Genomic DNA, 18,345 nt, shown 5'->3' with positions numbered 1-18,345 from the left:
TGGTAGTTTTGTTCAGGACTGAGGTTGATTAATAGATTTATGCAAAAAAATTTGAAAAAAATATTTATCTGATACATTTTTACAGCAGTGATCCAGTCCACAATCACTTTTTATATTGAAAATATGTAATTTTGTGTGTTTTTTTTTTCCCAAATCAGTGACATCATTTATAATCTTGGAAAAAATGGATTTTTTTTAAACATTTGGTAGTTTTGTTCAGGACTGAGGTTGATTAATAGATTTATGCAAAAAAAATTGAAAAAAATATTTATCTGATACATTTTTACAGCAGTTTAATTTAGTGGATGTTTTCATCCACGAACATAACGAAAGGGTAGTGAATTTGCCCACAATGTATTGTTAAGTTTTTGAAAATTTTCAAAGCATTTTCCCAAAATATGGGTCAAAATAAGATTTGTCACCAAAAATCATTCCATTAGCTGAAACACAAAGAAAGTTGTGGCCAAAATAAGACTCAACTTTACCCCCTAGTGGACGAAAACGTCCCCAACAACACACAAGGGTTAAGTAAATTTTTATATGGTATGTAATTTAAAGTATTTCTATTATTTTGAGCTATAGTTCAAGTGTATGGTAAACTAAAGTATACTTTAATTTCATGGATACAGAAATTTACATGTTGCTCCTCTATGCCCCGCCTTTCTGAAACGTGTCGATTTTTACAAAGCTCATCATTCTGAAAAGCGAGGTGTACGCTGATTGGCCAGCCCTCCAGTGCGTTGTGATTGGTCGAATGCCTCATGCATGTGATGGAAATGTTACGCCCCTTGCCATACTGTGATGCCGTGTCCCGGCATGACAAGACAAAACCAATAAAACCCATTACAAACGAAGCATTTGGTGCATCCAGTGGGGACATAATTACTGATTATAATGACTTATACTATATTTTTACACGTTGCGTTGCATACCGCGATGCGTAAACATAAAACCCCGTCTGCATTTGTGATCGGAGAAATGACAAACAACAAGTGCTGCTCTACACTGCTCAAAATTTGCGTTTGAATCATCAGTGGCAAATTCTTAAAATATGTAAACGTATTTACAGGCTGTAAGTCAGAATCGCCAGGCTGTCCTAGAGAAGTTGGAATTGCCCAACTTTATAGAAACAACCTTTGTGCACAGAAGCATTGTAGGCTGCTGGTTCAGGAAACAGTCCTCGTCCTCCGTAAAATGTGCTGGCCACATCTGAATATTTGGGTTGAACTGTTCTGGAACAGTGTTGTAAATACAACTTAACCACTGATTTCTAGTTGTGTCCTCTTTTGGAAGGACAATCAAAGTAGTTTTGCTTTCACAACAAAACACACAGTCTCTCTGCAACATGGCGGTGGCGGCAACAGCCAGAATAAAAGTTACGCCTTCTTTCTTTGCGTGAACATTAGGGCGCCGTTAAGCAGATCTTCCCACATCATGACAGAGACATGTGGGGGCGTGTTAGAATGAGCCGTTTTAGGAGGGAGTGGACGAGTCTTAAATTTTGTAAAGACTATCTCTTTGGATTTGAGACTTTGCAACTTTACAGAACTTCTATATGCACCAAGAGCTTGTTACACTCCAAAGAAAAAGGAAAAATTAAAATCGCATCATATGACCCATTTAAATATAATAACTTTAAAAGCAATAATTTTTATGCACATTTTGGAATATTACATAAAAAAAGCTGGATGGAAACACCTAGGTGTGCATAAATTCTAAAAACATGCATAAAAAACTTGAGGATAAACTTTTTGAGTAAGATAAATCTTTTATTCGATAAGAAAAAATGCACATAAACTATGATGGAAACACATTTACGGAATAAATTCCACTATGCGCATTAAAAAAATCATGTGACTTTGCACGATGGGACAGGATAACTTGACTAACCAGCAGAACAATATCATTGCACAGCATCTGAAATGTTGTTTTGATTGTTCTGAAATGCCTGAGCAAAGTCTGTCACCAAAGTATTTCTGTAAATTTTTCTTACACGACAACTCACCAAAAAACAAAACAACCACATCCAAAAGCAACAACAACATTTATTATTTATACATCTGCTTGCTCTGAGGCAAATAATTCATCATATATGAAAATTATTATATTCAGTGGCTTCAACTACTTTTCTTAGTGATATTTAGTGCCAGTTTATCAGGAAGTGATGATTTTGTTCTTTTTGACTAGTTGGATGGAAACAGTGCTTTATTCACAAATGTTTTATGCGATATTCCAGTTTTGCGCATAAGTTAAATTCGCATATTTGGATGGAAACATAGCAGACAACAACTCAATGGGAAAAGTAACTTTCAAAACAAGTTTGACAGAGCAGTTTAGAGACTTTCTGATTGATCCATCAGTAAGAAAAGATGAAATACCTGCAACACATTGTACAAGTAAACTAAAGATTGATACAAACATTCTGAAAGACAGGCTGCTCGTACTCCTGAACCTACATGTGCTTCCAGCTGTGCGGCCCTTCAATCAGCAGTGGCCATTTTTCAGGAAAGAGCGTATGCTAAGTGTTTCTTGCCAATGAAGGTTAGCTATTACCGGGGCAGTCCTGCAGAAATGTTCCTACCTGCTGCTCTCGCACGGAAGGGCGGGCGGGTGGGCGTCAAGCGCCTAGAGAAACCAGATAATGGAGCCCAATCACCAACAACCACCATTCAAATCAAGGACTGATTGAAGTAGCGCTGCAATTACCTTCCTGAGTAGAGCTTTGTTTTTCCCCTGTCCTGCTCTCCACTCTTCTTCCTCCTCAGAGATCTCCTCCATTTGTTTAAAAGGGCACTGACAAGGACACAGCCAGTCTCTTACAATAGAAGCGGGAGAGAGGGTCAGAGAGGTGGAACACTGTGTTATCAAGTTGACTTCCAGTCAAGTGAGTCTGTGTTTGAGAGTCAAGGGGGACTTCTGGAGAAATGGAAAGAAAATTGTCATGAGATTTCAGACGGCTGTTTCTTTGCTTACTACACTAAAGTATCAAGGGTCTTTGAGATCATTTTAAGTTTTCTGAAGGTTTTGAACAAGCAACATATCTAAACAAGCTCTCCATCCGCCCTCGTTTTCCCTGAAGCCCTCTCCTCATCAAAATCTCATGAAAACCCTCTAGATCATATTTTCCCCCAAAATCAAAATCTGAAAGACTATAAAACTCTTATTTTGAACCATTACATTTTATTATATTGTGCCATTATTTTCATGACTGTTAAGTATGTTCCCTTCAAAATATTCTCCTTGTCATAATGCAAAAAAGAGAAATAAATCTTTAAATTGCCTGCTGTCAGAGAGTGAATCTGCATTTTCATTCCGCCTGTCTGCTGTTTTTATTCAGACCAGTGTGAAACTCATCCAGTATTTTTTTTATGCTTCAATGCAACATACTACGTTAACCAGGTTTGATTGCTTATATGGTGTGATATAAAGCTCATACTCAAGGAGGAAAAGAAACCTCAGTTTTATTCAGAGGCCCAAACTGTGCAAAAATGTGCAATTTGGTAGAAATGCTGATATTTATATGGCCAAAAACGTAAGATGAAGTAGCTTGTAATCATTTTGATATTTATAACAATATAACAGACTTGAATAAAATGCATATAAATATTAGTTGTCAATCATTTCCATTATTATGTCTTAGTAAGATGATATTTAAGTGTATGCGCAACAGATATGTTCTAATTGGCTGTGATTGTATAACATCACAGCATTGTTGCTTTCAGTGTGGACATACATTATTGCTGGAAACTAGTAGTACTTTTCCTGTAAACACTTTTTATAATATGATGAGGAGTTGTGTAACTGTAGTCTGTAAGTGTGACTCAGGCCTCACCATGTCTTCCAGGACTCCAGTGCTGGTGTTTCAGTGTGCCGAGCGTCACGTGATCTGCCTGGAGTGCTTCCACATGTACTGTGTGACCAGACTCAATGAGCGACAGTTTATCCAGGAGCCGCTGGTGGGCTACTCTCTGCCCTGTGCAGGTAAACATGCCTTAAGTGTTCACCAGTGTGAATGGCTATTAGTGTGTGTGTGTGTGCACAGGCTGCTGTGTTTGGCAGTGATTGATGGTGGTGTGTTGGTGGCTGCAGTGAAGAGGAGATGCTATCAAATTGTTCTCCTTCACTCTCTCACACACACACAGTTGCACACACACATACTCTCTCCGGGCCCTCGCCGTGCCCCCGTTGGCCCACCACATCCGTTAATGCCACCCAGTAATGGGGCTCCGGGGAGAAGCATTGACCCCCTATCAGCCAGAACACTCCACCAATCTCTCAAGCGCTGTATCTCTCTGTATCTACTGCTGTCTTGCCCTTGCACTCCTCCATTTGTTTCGCTGCCAATCTCCTCCTTAGATTTTCTGTTTCACTGATATTTTTTGTCTCATTTTGCGCTCTCAGTACAGTCTTGCTTTGGCTGCAGCCGGTAAAGACAGTCAAACAAAACCGAATGTGCACAGCTCACTCTGGGTAGAAATGGGAGTCTTGGAGAATTTAGTAATTCAGGTTCTGATTCCAAATCCACCCAAAAAATCACAGGTACTTGTGATTTAATTTTTGATTTTGTAATTAGAATAATTGATTCTGGAGATTTTTTTTCTTCTTCTTCTAACATTATAATAATCAAAAATAATACACATAGTTTTTGGTAACATTTTAGTGATTTACATTTTACATTTTTGGAGATGGAGAAATGTGTTGCATTCATACAAAGATCTGCTGGAGCTCAAACATACTCTATGCACTCGATTACAAAGCATTTAAAGCCATTGGTGGTGGTTTAAAATATCTGATGGGTGAACTCATGCCTCATCTCAAATCTTATCAAAGTTGGCTTAAGTAACTAGATAGTAAAGTTTGTGTTCAAACTTTAAGTTGGCTTGAAAAAGCCTGACCAGAAAGTTTGAAAAATTTAGAAAGTTTGAAAAGTTTAAAAAGTTTAAAAAGATTTAAAATTTTGAAAAGTTCAGAAGTTTAAAAAAGAAAGTGATTAACATATTGCTAGCATTAAAAGCAAGTGACTAACATGTCATTAGCATGATTAGCAAAGTTGCTAGCATGTTTGCTAGCATAATTAGCAAGTGACTAGCATGTACTTAACATGATTAGCAAGGTATCTAGCATGTCACTAGCATGTTTGTAGCATGATTAGCAAGTGACTAGCATGTTTTTAGCATGATTATCGATTGACTAGCATGTCGCTAGCATGTTTCTAGCATGATTAGCAAGTGACTAGCATGTCGCTAGCATGTTTCTAGCATGATTAGCAAGTGACTAGCATGTCACTAGCATGTTTTTAGCATGATTAGTGAGTGACTAGCATGTCACTAGCATGATTTTTAGCATGATTAGCGAGTGACTAGCATGACGCTAGCATGATAAGCATGTTACTAGCATGTCGCTAGCATGTTTTTAGCATGATTAGCAAGTGACTAGCATGTCGCTAGCATGTTTCTAGCATGATTAACAAGTGACTAGCATGTCACTAGCATGTTTTTAGCATGATTAGCTAGTGACTAGCATGTCGCTAGCATGTTTCTAGCATGATTAACAAGTGACTAGCATGTCACTAGCATGTCTTTAGCATGATTAGCTAGTGACTAGCATGTCGCTAGCATGTTTCTAGCATGATTAGTAAGTGACTAGCATGTCGCTAGCATGTTTTTAGCATGATTAGCAAATGACTAGCATGTTTTTAGCATGATTAACAAGTGACTAGCATGTCGCTAGCATGTTTCTAGCATGATTAGCAAGTGACTAGCATGTCGCTAGCATGTTTCTCGCATGATTAGCAAGTGAATAGCATGTCACTAGCATGTTTTTTTAGCATGATTAGTGAGTGACTAGCATGTCGCTAGCATGTTTCTAGCATGATTAGCAAGTGACAAGCATGTTTTTTAGCATGATTAGCAAGTTACTAGCATGTCGCTAGCATGTTTCTAGCATGATTAGCAAGTGACTAGCATGTCACTAGCATGATTAGCAAGTTACTAGCATGTCGCTAGCATGTTTCTAGCATGATTAGCGAGTGACTAGCATGTCACTAGCAAGTTTTTAGCATGATTAGCGATTGACTAGCATGTCGCTAGCATGTTTCTAGCATGATTAGCAAGTGACTAGCATGTTTTTAACATGATTACCGATTGACTAGCATGTCGCTAGCATGTTTCTAGCATGATTAGCAAGTTACTAGCATGTCGCTAGCATGTTTCTAGCATGATTAGCAAGTGATTAGCATGTCGCTAGCATGTTTCTAGCATGATTAGCAAGTGACTAGCATGTGACTAGCATGTTTTTATCATGATTAGCGAGTGACTAGCATGTCGCTAGCATGTTTCTAGCATGATTAGCAAGTGATTAGCATGTCACTAGCATGTTTCTAAGCATGATTAGCAAGTGACTAGCATGTCGCTAGCATGTTTTTAGCATGATTAGCAAGTGACTCGCATGTTTTTTAGCATCATTAGTGATCATGTCGCTAGCATGTTTCTAGCATGATAAGCAATTGACTAGCATGTCACTAGCATGTTTTTAGCATCAATGATAATCTAGCTAAAACCAGTTGATTCAGTAAAGAAAACCAGCCCACTAAAACCAGCTAAGACCAGCTAAGACCAGCGTGACAGTGGCCAAAACTACTTTAAAAAACCATGTTAAAAGCATGTTAAAAAGCATGTTTCTAACCTGATTATCAAGTTACTAACATGTTGTTAACATGTTTCTATGATAATCTAGCTAAAACCAGTTGATTCAGTAAAGAAAACCAGCTAAAACCAGCTAAGACCAGCTAAGGCCAGCGTGACAGTGGCCAAAACCACTTTAAACCATGTTAGAAGTATGTTTCTAGTCTGATAAGCAAGTTACTAGCATTTTGTTAACATTTTTCTATTCTAATCCAGCTAAAACCAGTTGATTCAGTAAAGAAAACCAGCTAAAACCAGCTAAGACCACCTAAGGCCAGCGTGACAGTGGCCAAAACCACTTTAAAACCATGTTAAAAGCATGTTTCTAGTCTGATTAGTGAGTAACTAGCATGTTGTTTTCATTTTTCTATACTAAACCAGCTAAAACCAGTTGATTCAGTAAAGAAAACCAGCTAAGACCACCTAAGGCCAGCGTGACAGTGGCCAAAACCACTTTAAAACCATGTTAGAAGTATGTTTCTAGTCTGATTAGTGAGTAACTTGCATGTTGTTAGCATTTTTCTATGCTAATCCGGCCAAAAACCAGCTTAAACCAGTGGATTCAGTAAAAACCAGCTAAAACCCAGCTAAGACCAGCGTGACAGTGGCCAAAACCACTTAAAAACCCAGCTTGGGAGACTAGCCAAAGCAACTGATCAGCTTAGGCTGGTTTTAGCTGTATTCTCAGTAGAGAGTTTTTAAGGTTTGCTATGGTAGTAGACAACTTAAATACATTATAAGTCCTTATTTTGTAAAAGTTTGCACCACCTCAATGAAAGTCTATGGATTTAAGGTGGTTTTGGTAGTCTGGTTTACGAAAACCATAAGCCGGATCAGTTAGAAAAGATATAGCAACCCGAGTCAGACAAGTCTGAAGGTCTGACCCGAGTTTGGTGGTTCTAGCTTGAAAGCTCTAGGAGGAGATAGTGTTTAAAATTTGGCTCAGAAGAATAATAATAATAACTAGATAAAAAAGTTCGTCAAGACAAACTTTAAGTTGGCTTGAGAAAGCCTGAACAGAAAATTTGAAAAGTTTAGAAAGTTTGAAAAGTTTAAGAAGTTTAATAAAGCAAGTGAGTAGCATGTCATTAGCATGATTAGCAAAGTTACTAGCATGTTTCTAGCATGATAAGCTAGTTACTAGCATGATTAGCATAGCATTGATTAGCATGTCACTAGCATGTTTTTAGCATGATTAGCAAGTGACTAGCATGTCACTAGCATTGTTTTTAGCATGATTAGCAAGTTACTAGCATGTCGCTAGCATGTTTTTAGCATGATTAGCGAGTGACTAGCATATCGCTATCATGTTTCTAGCATGATTAGCCAGTGATTAGCATGTCACTCGCATGATTAGCAAGTTACTAGCATGTTCACTAGCATGTTTCTAGCATGATTAGCAAGTGACTAGCATGTCACTAGCATGATTAGCGAGTGACTAGCATGTCGCTAGCATGTTTCTAGCATGATTAGCAAGTGACTAGCATGTTTTTAGCATGATTAGCGAGTGACTAGCATGTCGCTAGAATGTTTTTAACATGATTAGCGAATGGACTAGCATGTCGCTAGCATGTTTCTAGCATGATTAGCAAGTGACTAGCATGTCACTAGCATGATTAGCATGATTTAGTGACTAGCATGTCCACTAGCATGTTTTTTAGCATGATTAGCGAGTGACTAGCATGTCGCTAGCATGTTTTCTAGCATGATTAGCAAGTGACTAGCATGTCAGTAGCAGCATGATTAGCAAGTTACTAGCATGTCGCTAGCATGTTTTTAGCATGATTAGCAAGTGACTAGCATGTCGCTAGCATGTTTCTAGCATGATTAGCAAGTGACTAGCATGTCACTAGCATGTTTTTAGCATGATTAGCAAGTGACTAGCATGTCGCTAGCATGTTTTTAGCATGATTAGCAAGTGACTAGCATGTCGCTAGCATGTTTTTAGCATGATTAGCAAGTGACTAGCATGTTTTAGCATGATTTAGCATGATTAGCATGACTAGCATGTCATTAGCAGCATAGCATGATTAGCATGTTACTAGCATGTCATAGCATGTTTCTAGCATGATTAACAAGTGACTAGCATGTCTCTAGCATGTTTTTTTTATGATAAGCGAGTGACTAGCATGTTTCTAGCATGTTTTAGCAAATGACTAGCATGTCTCTAACATGTTTTTTAGCATGATTAGCATGTTACTAGCAGGTCGCTAGCATGTTTCTAGCATGATTAGCAAATTACTAGGATGTCACTAGCATAATTAGCAAGTTACTAGCATGATTAGCAAGTTACTAGCATGTCACTAGCATGTTTTCTAGCATGATTAGCATGTGACTAGCATGTCGCTAGCATGATTAACAAGTTACTAGCATGTTTTTCTAGCATTATTAGCATGTTGCTAGGGATAGATAGATAGATAGATAGATAGATAGATAGATAGATAGATAGATAGATAGATAGATAGATAGATAGATAGATAGATAGATAGATAGATAGATAGAAATAGCCAGACGATCGATAGATAGATAGATAGATAGAAATAGTCAGACGATAGATAGATAGATAGATAGATAGAAAGATAGATAGATAGATAGATAGATAGATAGATAGATAGATAGAAACAGTCAAATGATAGATAGATAGATAGATAGATAGATAGATAGATAGATAGATAGATAGATAGATAGATAGATAGATAGAAGCAGTCAGATGATAGATAGATAGATAGATAGATAGAAGCAGTCAGATGATAGATAGATAGATAGATAGATAGATAGATAGATAGATAGATAGATAGATAGATAGATAAATAAAAACAAAAAAAAAAAGAAAAAGATAGATAGATAGATAGATAGATAGATAGATAGATAGATAGATTAATAAATAAAAAAAATATATATATATATAAAAAAAAAATCAAAAAATAAAAAGATAGATAGATAGATAGATAGATAGATAGATAGATAGATAGATAGATAGATAGATAGAAGTCAGATGATAGATAGATAGATAGATAGATAGATAGATAGATAGATAGATAGATAGAAACATCAAATGATAGATAGATAGATAGATAGATAGATACGTCTGAATAAGTTTGAAAGGGTTAGTAATAGTACAAAGAAGGCATGTCTGATTGAGTGTAATGGGCTTCAGTGTGTTTAGATTTGAATTTTTGACAGTTGGAGTTTACGGAATGTTCAGATGAGCAGAGGCTTTTCAATGTAAGTCTATGGGATTTTTATGATTTTTAATCTTCATTTTTATGAAAACCGTAAGTCCAATCAGTCTAAAAAGATATAGCAACTCGAGTCAGATCAGTCTGAAGAGCTGGGCTGAGTTTGGAGTCTGTAGAGTTAAAGCTCTAGGAGGAGTAGCAGTCAGAAATTTAGTCTCAGAAGAATAATAATAATAACTAGATAAAAAAGTTCGTCAAGACAAACTTTAAGTTGGCTTGAGAAAGACTGAACAGAAAGTTTGAAAAGTTTAGAAAGTTTGAAAAGTTTAAAAAGGTTTAAGAAGTTTAATAAAGCAAGTGACTAGCATGTCATTAGCATGATTAGCAAAAGTTACTAGCATGTTTCTAGCATGATAAACTAGTTACTAGCATGTTTGCTAGCATAATTAGCAAGTTACTAGCATGTCGCTAGCATGTTTCTAGTATGATTAGCAATTGACTAGCATGTCCACTAGCATGTTTCTAGCATGATTAGCAAGTGACTAGCATGTCGCTAGCATGTTTTTAGCATGATTAGCAAGTGACTAGCATGTTTTTAGCATGATTAGCAAGTTACTAGCATTTCGCTAGCATGTTTCTAGCATGATTAGCGAGTGACTAGCATGTCGCTAGCATGTTTTTAACATGATTAGCGAGTGACGTGCATGTCACTAGCATGTTTTAGCATGATCAGTGAGTGACTAGCATGTTTTTAGCATGATTAGCGATTGACTAGCATGTCGCTAGCATGTTTTTAGCATGATTAGCGAGTGACTAGCATGTCGCTAGCATGTTTTTAGCATGATTAGCGACTGACTAGCATGTCGCTAGCATGTTTTAGCATGATTAGCGATTGACTAGCATGTCGCTAGCATGTTTTTAGCATGATTAGCAAGTTACTAGCATGTCGCTAGCATGATTAGCGAGTGACTAGCATGTCGCTAGCATGTTTCTAGCATTATTAGCATGTGACTAGCATGTCGCTAGCATGATTAGCAAGTTACTAGCATGTCTAGCTAAACATTATTAGCATGTTGCTAGCATAGATAGATAGATATATAGATATGATAGATAGATATGATAGATAGATAGATAGATAGATAGATAGATAGATAGATAGATAGATAGATAGATAGATAGATAGATAGATAGATAGATAGCATAGTAGATAGCATAGATAGATAGATAGATAGATAGATAGATAGATAGATAGATAGATAGATAGATAGATAGATAGAAATAGTCAGACGATAGATAGATAGATCGATAGATAGATAGATAGATAGATAGATAGATAGATAGATAGATATGATAGAAGATAGTCATAGATAGATAGATAGATAGATAGATAGATAGATAGATAGATGATAGATAGATAGATAGATAGATAGATAGATAGATAGATAGATATTAGAGATAGATAGCAGTCAGATGATAGATAGATATATAGATAGATAGTAGATAGATAGCAGTTTAGATAGATAGATAGATAGATAGATAGATAGATAGATAGATAGATAGCATAGATAGATTAGATAGATAGATAGATAGATAGATAGATAGATAGATAGAAACCAGTCAGATGATAGATAGATAGATAGAATGTTAGATAGCAGATGATAGATAGATATTAGATAGATAGATAGATAGATAGATAGATAGTCAGATTAGATAGATAGATAGATAGATAGATAGATAGATATGATAGATAGATAGATAGATAGATACTAGATAGAAAAAAAAAGTCAAGATAGATAGATAGATAGATAGATAGATAGATAGATAGATAGATAGATAGATAGATAGATAGATAGATAGATGAGTCTGAATGAGTTTGAAAGGGTTAGTAATAGTACATAGAAGGCATGTCTGATTGAGTGTAATGGGCTTCAGTGTGTTTAGATTTGAATTTTTGACAGTTGGAGTTTACGGAATGTTCAGATGAGCAGAGGCTTTCCAATGTAAGTCTATGGGATTTTTATGATTTTTAATCTTCATTTTTATGAAAACCGTAAGTCCAATCAATCTAAAAAGATATAGCAAACTCGAGTCAGATCAGTCTGAAGATCTGGGCTGAGTTTGGAGTCTGTAGAGTTTAAAGCTCTAGGAGGAGTAGCAGTCAGAAATTTAGTCTCAGAAGAATAATAATAAATAGATAAAAAAGTTCGTCAAGACAAACTTTTAGTTGGCTTGAGAAAGTGACTGAACTGAAAGTTTTGAAAAAGCCTTAGAAAGTTTTGAAAGTTTAAAAAGTTTGAAAAGTTTTAAGAAGTTTAATAAAGCAAGTGACTAGCATGTCATTAGCATTGATGATTAGCAAAGTTACTAGCATGTTTTCTAGCATGATAAGCTAGTTACTAGCATGTTGCTAGCATGATTAGCAGTGCTAGCACTACTAGCATGTCGCTAGCATGTTTTTAATATGATTAGCGAGTGACTACCATGTCACTAGCATGTTTCTAGCATGAATAGCAAGTGACTAGCATGTCGCTAGCATGTTTCTAGCATGGTTAGCATGTTACTAGCATGATTAGCAAGTTACTAGCATGATTAGCATGTTGCTAGCATGTTGCTAGCTTGTTTCTAGAGTGACTAGCATGTTGGCATGTTAGCATGATTAGCAAGTTACTAGCATGTCGCTAGCATGTTTCTAGCACGATTAGCATGTTTCTAGCATGTTTTTAGCATGATTCTAGCATTATTAGCATGTCATAGCATGATTAGCATGATTAGTGACTAGCATGTCGCTAGCATGTGTTTTTAGCATGATTAGCAAATGACTAGCATGTCACTAGCATGATTAGCAAGATCAGCAAGTGACTAGCATGTCACTAGCATGTTTAAGCAGCAAGTGACTAGCATGTTCCTTCTAGCATGATTAGCAAGTGACTAGCATGTCACTAGCATGTTTTTAGCATGGTACTAGCATGTTGTTACCATGATTAGCAAGTTAAAACTAGCATGTTGCTAGCAGCATGATTAGCAAGTTACCTAGCATGTTTCTAGCATGATTAGCATGTGACTAACATGTGACTAGCATGGTAGATAGATAGATAGATAGATAGATAGATAGATAGATAGATAGATAGATAGATATGATAGATAGAATAGATAGAGTGATAATAGATAGTTTTAGATAGATAGATAGATTGAGAAAGCATTAGATAGCATTTTTAGAAGATTAGATAGATGACTAGCATGATAGATAGCAGAGATAGATAGCATAGATAGATAGATATTAGATAGATAGATAGATAGATAGATAGATAGATAGATAGATAGATAGATAGATAGATAGAACAGATTGAGAAGCATCCCCTAGATAGAGTTAGCTAGCAGTTCTAGTAGATAGATTAGCAAGATAGATAGCCATTCTATAGATAGATAGATAGATAGATTTCGATAGATAGATAGATAGATAGATAGATAGATAGTCATAGAAATAGTCAGATGATTAGATAGATAGATAGATAGATAGCATAGATAGATAGCATGATTAATAGATATAGCATAGATAGATAGATAGATTGAGCATAGATAGAAAGCAGTCAGATGAGTTAGATAGCATGAGATAGATAGATGGATAGATAGTCGATAGATAGATAGATAGATAGAAATAGTCAATGATAGATAGATAGAAATAGTCTAGCATGATAGATAGATAGATAGATAGATAGATAGATAGATAGATAGATAGATAGATAGATAGATAGAAACAGTCAGATGATAGATAGATAGAGTTAGATGATAGATAGATAGATAGATAGATAGATAGATAGATAGATAGAGATAGATAGATAGATAGAGCAAGTAGTATAGATGATAGATAGATAGATAGATAGCATAGATTATAGATAGATAGCATAGATAGAATAGATAGTCAGATGATAGCGAGTGATAGATATATAGCATGATAGATAGATATGATATAGTCAGATAGATAGATAGATAGCATAGAGTTAGATGCATAGATAGCAAGATAGATAGATAGAAACAGTCAGATGATAGATAGCTAGATTAGATGACTAGCATAGAGCAGATTAGATAGATGATAGCATGTCACTAGATAGATAGATAGATACTAGATGTAGACTAGATAGATAGATAGATTAGATAGATAGATAGATAGATAGATAAGATAGTAGCATAGATAGAAACAGTCAGATGATAGATAGATAGATAGATAGATAGATAGATAGATAGATAGATAGATAGATAGATAGATTAGCATAAAACTAGCAGATCGATAGATAATAGATAGATAGATAGATAGATAGATAGATAGATAGATATGATAGATAGATAGATAGATAGATACATAGATAGATAGATAGATAGTAGATAGATAGATAGATAGATAGATAGATAGATAGATAGATAGATAGATAGATAGATAGATAGATAGATAGATAGATAGATAGATAGACAGAAGATGGCACATAGATAGATAGATAGATAGATAGATAGATAGATAGATAGATAGATAAAAAAAAAAAAAAATAGATAGATAGATAGATAGATAGATAGATAGAGATAGATAGATAGATAGATAGATAGATAGATAGATAGATAGATAGATAGATAGATAGATAGATAGAACAGTCAGAGATAGATAGATAGATAGATAGATAGATAGATAGATAGATAGATAGATAGATAGATAGATAGATAGATAGATAGATAGATAGATAGATAGATAGATAGATGAGTCTGAATGAGTTTGGATGGGTTAGTAATAGTACATAGAGGGTAAGTCTGACTGAGTCTAATGGGCTTCAGTGTGTTTAGATTTGAATTTTTGACAGTTGGAGTTTACGGAATGTTCAGGCGAGCAGAGGCTTTTCAATGTAAGTCTATGGGATTTTTATGATTTTTAATCTTCATTTTTATGAAAACCATAAGTCTGATCAGTTAGAAAAGATATAGCAACTCGAGTCAGATCAGTCTGAAGAGCTGGGCTGAGTTTGGAGTCTGTAGAGTTAAAGCTGTAGGAGGAGTAGCAGTCAGAAATTTAGTCTCAGAAAGATAATAATAAAAAACAATATAAATTAAAATACAATTAAATTAACTCTCCCAACCCAACCCAACAAAAAAATAAGATAGTAAAACAATAACATTAATTTTGCTTTCTCAAGCCAACTTAATAATAAGATTAAATAGTAGATCAGTAAGTTGGCTTTTTCAAGCCAACTTAACAAGCAATATTTGATACCACTGAGGAACATTTCGTCTTATACCAGATTTGGGACTATCACTTTGTATCAATTTAGCACATCCTTGCTGAATAAAAGTATTAATTTCTTTAAAAAAAAAAAAAAAATTACTGACCCCAAACTTTTGAACAGTAGTCTATATTGTTACAAAAGATTTATATTTTAAATTAATGCTGTTCTTTTTAACTTTTTATTCATCAAAAAATCCTGACAAAAGTGTCACAGGTTCCAAGACACTGAAGACAGACAGAGCTAGATAGATGGATAGATAGATAGATAGATAGATAGATAGATAGATAGATAGATAGATAGATAGATAGATAGATAGATAGATAGATAGAGACAAACAGATAGATAGATAGATAGATAGATAGATAGATAGATAGATAGATAGACTCAGACATATGTATGTGTGTGTTTGTCTGAGTTTGTGTGTGTGTGTGTGTGTGTGTGTGTGTGTGTGTGTGTGTGTGTATTTGTGTTATTGTTGTGACGGCGTGTTTTTGTGGCCATCTATCACTGCATGTGGCTGCAGACTGGAGATTGTGTAGAAAGGTCAGACATCAGCCTCAAATGCCATTTCCACTTTTAAACAACTTTCAACAGTCCAGCCAAAACACGCTTGTCCAGAAGGCGCAGATGAAAGAGGCCAGTCACATCCATGAAATGTGAAGGAATGATCGTCTGCCTCCGATAAACAGAACTTTGTGAGCTCAAGAAGCTTTTTCTCTGAAAATCCAGCAGAAGCCAGTGCACCCTTAACCTTCTTTTGAAATGAGCTTTAGCATAACACCATATTACAAGTTGACCTCAAAGGCACAAAATCTCCACTTAACATTTAGTCACACACCTTCGTTGGAGGAGAGCGCACGGCATCCTGTGCAGGGCGCGAGATCTCCTCCTCTTCTGTTGGTCTGTGTGAATCATTAGCATTAGGAAAAAGTTGAATTTTACTGATGCAAATGTACTGAAAATTACAGCAGTAATTTGGACCTTAATTTACCTGCACTTGATGCTATACTGGATCATGCCATTATTTAGAATGGGTCACACTGTAGCATGACAAATCAAATTTTCTGTGATCTTTTGAAACAGGAGTTAGTTGTATTATGTAAGCATGCTCTACTGAAATATACAGAACTTGAAAGTTGCTTATTTGGCTAATTGTACTCATTGACTTAAAATAAAGAATTGTCAGTGTCATTCTAGCTACCATTTCAAGAATCACTTGACTCTCAACAGGATGACATTGGAGAAGGTATGCTTTTTCCTGGCCATTACAAGTTGATTGAAAGTATATAAACAAGGCTTCCACCTCACTCTGCTGTCCGTTCTCCATTCCAGTGAAAACACTAAATAAAGTGCAACCAAACGCCCCCATTTCTATATACATCCACTGCTATCTTGCTCTGTTTATTGAAAGTTATATATGCCGGTAGGTTTTGAACCTGTTTACATCAAAAGCATGAATCACCATATATCTTTCTGTGATGTAACTCTTGAAATTAGTTTTGTTTGTACAGATTTATGTGTTTATGTTTTACACTTGGCTCTCAATCTCAAAAATGATAAAAACATCTATATAAAATGACAAAATAGTATCATAAATGTAGTCTACAAGTTGGCTTTCAAACTCAAACATGACAAAAATTGCTATAAAATGATATATATATTATAAAAGTAGTTCACAAATTGGCTCTCAAGCTCAAAAAATGACAAAAAGAAAACATCTGTATAAAATGACAAAATCTCAAGACTGAGATATAAGTTCCAATAAGTTCCTATTTGTGAACAATTCATTTACGTGAGTTGGTTGTTCTTTATGATTTGTTCACAAATCAGATGGATCTAGTTTTCAAGTTCACTTCATTTGTATGGCACATTTAAAATGTATCTATTTTCTAAATGCGATTCATCTGTGTATACTTACATGTTGCTAATTCCGTCTAACTTTAAACTGAAGATATGTGCCCGCTACACTGTATGAAAGTTTCTGTCATTTTAGATGAAATTACAGTTGTTATATCTTTTACATCTACATACATTATTATTCCTGTCATTATTTCAGGTATGGGTAGATGGCCGCCTCCCACGAAAAAATTTACAGGGATGCCCTCTACTACCTGCGGGTCCAGATTTGAGAGTTAAACAAAAATCTGATCATCCTACTTCTAAAGAAACTCTCTCTCTTTCTCTCTCACACACACACACACACACACACACACACACACACACACACACACACACACGCACACGCACACGCACACTTACCAATTCCCAATTTGAGTAAATGTGACTCAGTGAAGGGTTGGCTGCATGTCTCTGTGTGGGCACACTTATCAGACAGTGATATGAGCAGAGTTGCATGTTAACTGGGCTCAGCCACCGATGGCTGGTGCGACGCTAGATAAGGTGGAATTGCTGCAACACCTGTTGGAGGCAACCTTGACATTTTATCAGCTCAGAAAAATATCCTTAAATACCACAGACTGCCTGCAGCCACCCCTAACACCAGTTAGAGAGTCAACTCCAATGTGAAAAAATCCAACTGAAAAAACTTCTTTGCCACTCTGCTTGGATCTGGGGACGATTGATGGTCCTTTAGGGATATATATATATATATATATATATATATATATTATACACATAATATATATATACACACATATATACACATATATGTATATGTGTGTGTGTGTGTGTGTGTATTGTATAACTGATTAATGCTTTAGCAGTGCCATGCATTGAGTTCGGAGATTATCATGGAAATCCTGCTTCTGGCCTTTATTAGTATTCGTATAAGAATCAATGTCTTTGGCGTATAACTAATCCATGCTACACTGCTATCCGGTTTAGATGAATAATCCTAGAACTTTGTGCACGGTACATCAGTATTCCTGTACGGATGGCGTGATCTGGTGTAAATTTATAGGCCTGTTGAGATTTTTATCAGCTCTTTGCTGATCTGTAAGTCTGTATGTCTCTGTAAAGGCCTGTGCTGCTCCAGGTGTTCTGGAAGATTTTCTGCGAAGATTCATTTCCCTTCTTACAAAGGGAACAGTGTCGTGAAAATAAAATAAACAATAAAAGTGTCACTTCTTGGATGAAGGAGGGTGGCATTAGAAGGGAATCAGGAAGATAAGGCAAGGGAGAAACACAAGGGGGTCAAGGTTTAGCTGGTTAGCGTGGGCTACTTGGCTCCTTTCAGCATCATTCACAAGAATCTGTGTA

At 35.8% G+C, this 18,345-nt stretch overlaps 1 protein-coding gene across 3 annotated transcripts in view; it reads left to right on the top strand.

The window, feature by feature from the left end:
- Nucleotides 1-18,345, top strand: part of prkn (parkin RBR E3 ubiquitin protein ligase) — a 118,104-nt gene that overhangs the window by 60,153 nt on the left and 39,606 nt on the right. For all 3 annotated transcript variants that reach the window (XM_042736337.1, XM_042736336.1, XM_042736335.1), the window contains one exon: nucleotides 3,845-3,981. In XM_042736337.1, the coding sequence (XP_042592271.1) occupies nucleotides 3,845-3,981 (137 nt within the window). The remainder of the gene's footprint in view (nucleotides 1-3,844; nucleotides 3,982-18,345) is intronic.

The sequence above is a fragment of the Cyprinus carpio genome, chromosome B13, assembly GCF_018340385.1.
Source record: "Cyprinus carpio isolate SPL01 chromosome B13, ASM1834038v1, whole genome shotgun sequence".
NCBI lineage: Eukaryota > Metazoa > Chordata > Actinopteri > Cypriniformes > Cyprinidae > Cyprinus > Cyprinus carpio.
The sequence above is the reverse complement of the archived record's forward strand: the minus strand, read 5'-3'. Positions and strand labels throughout refer to the sequence as shown.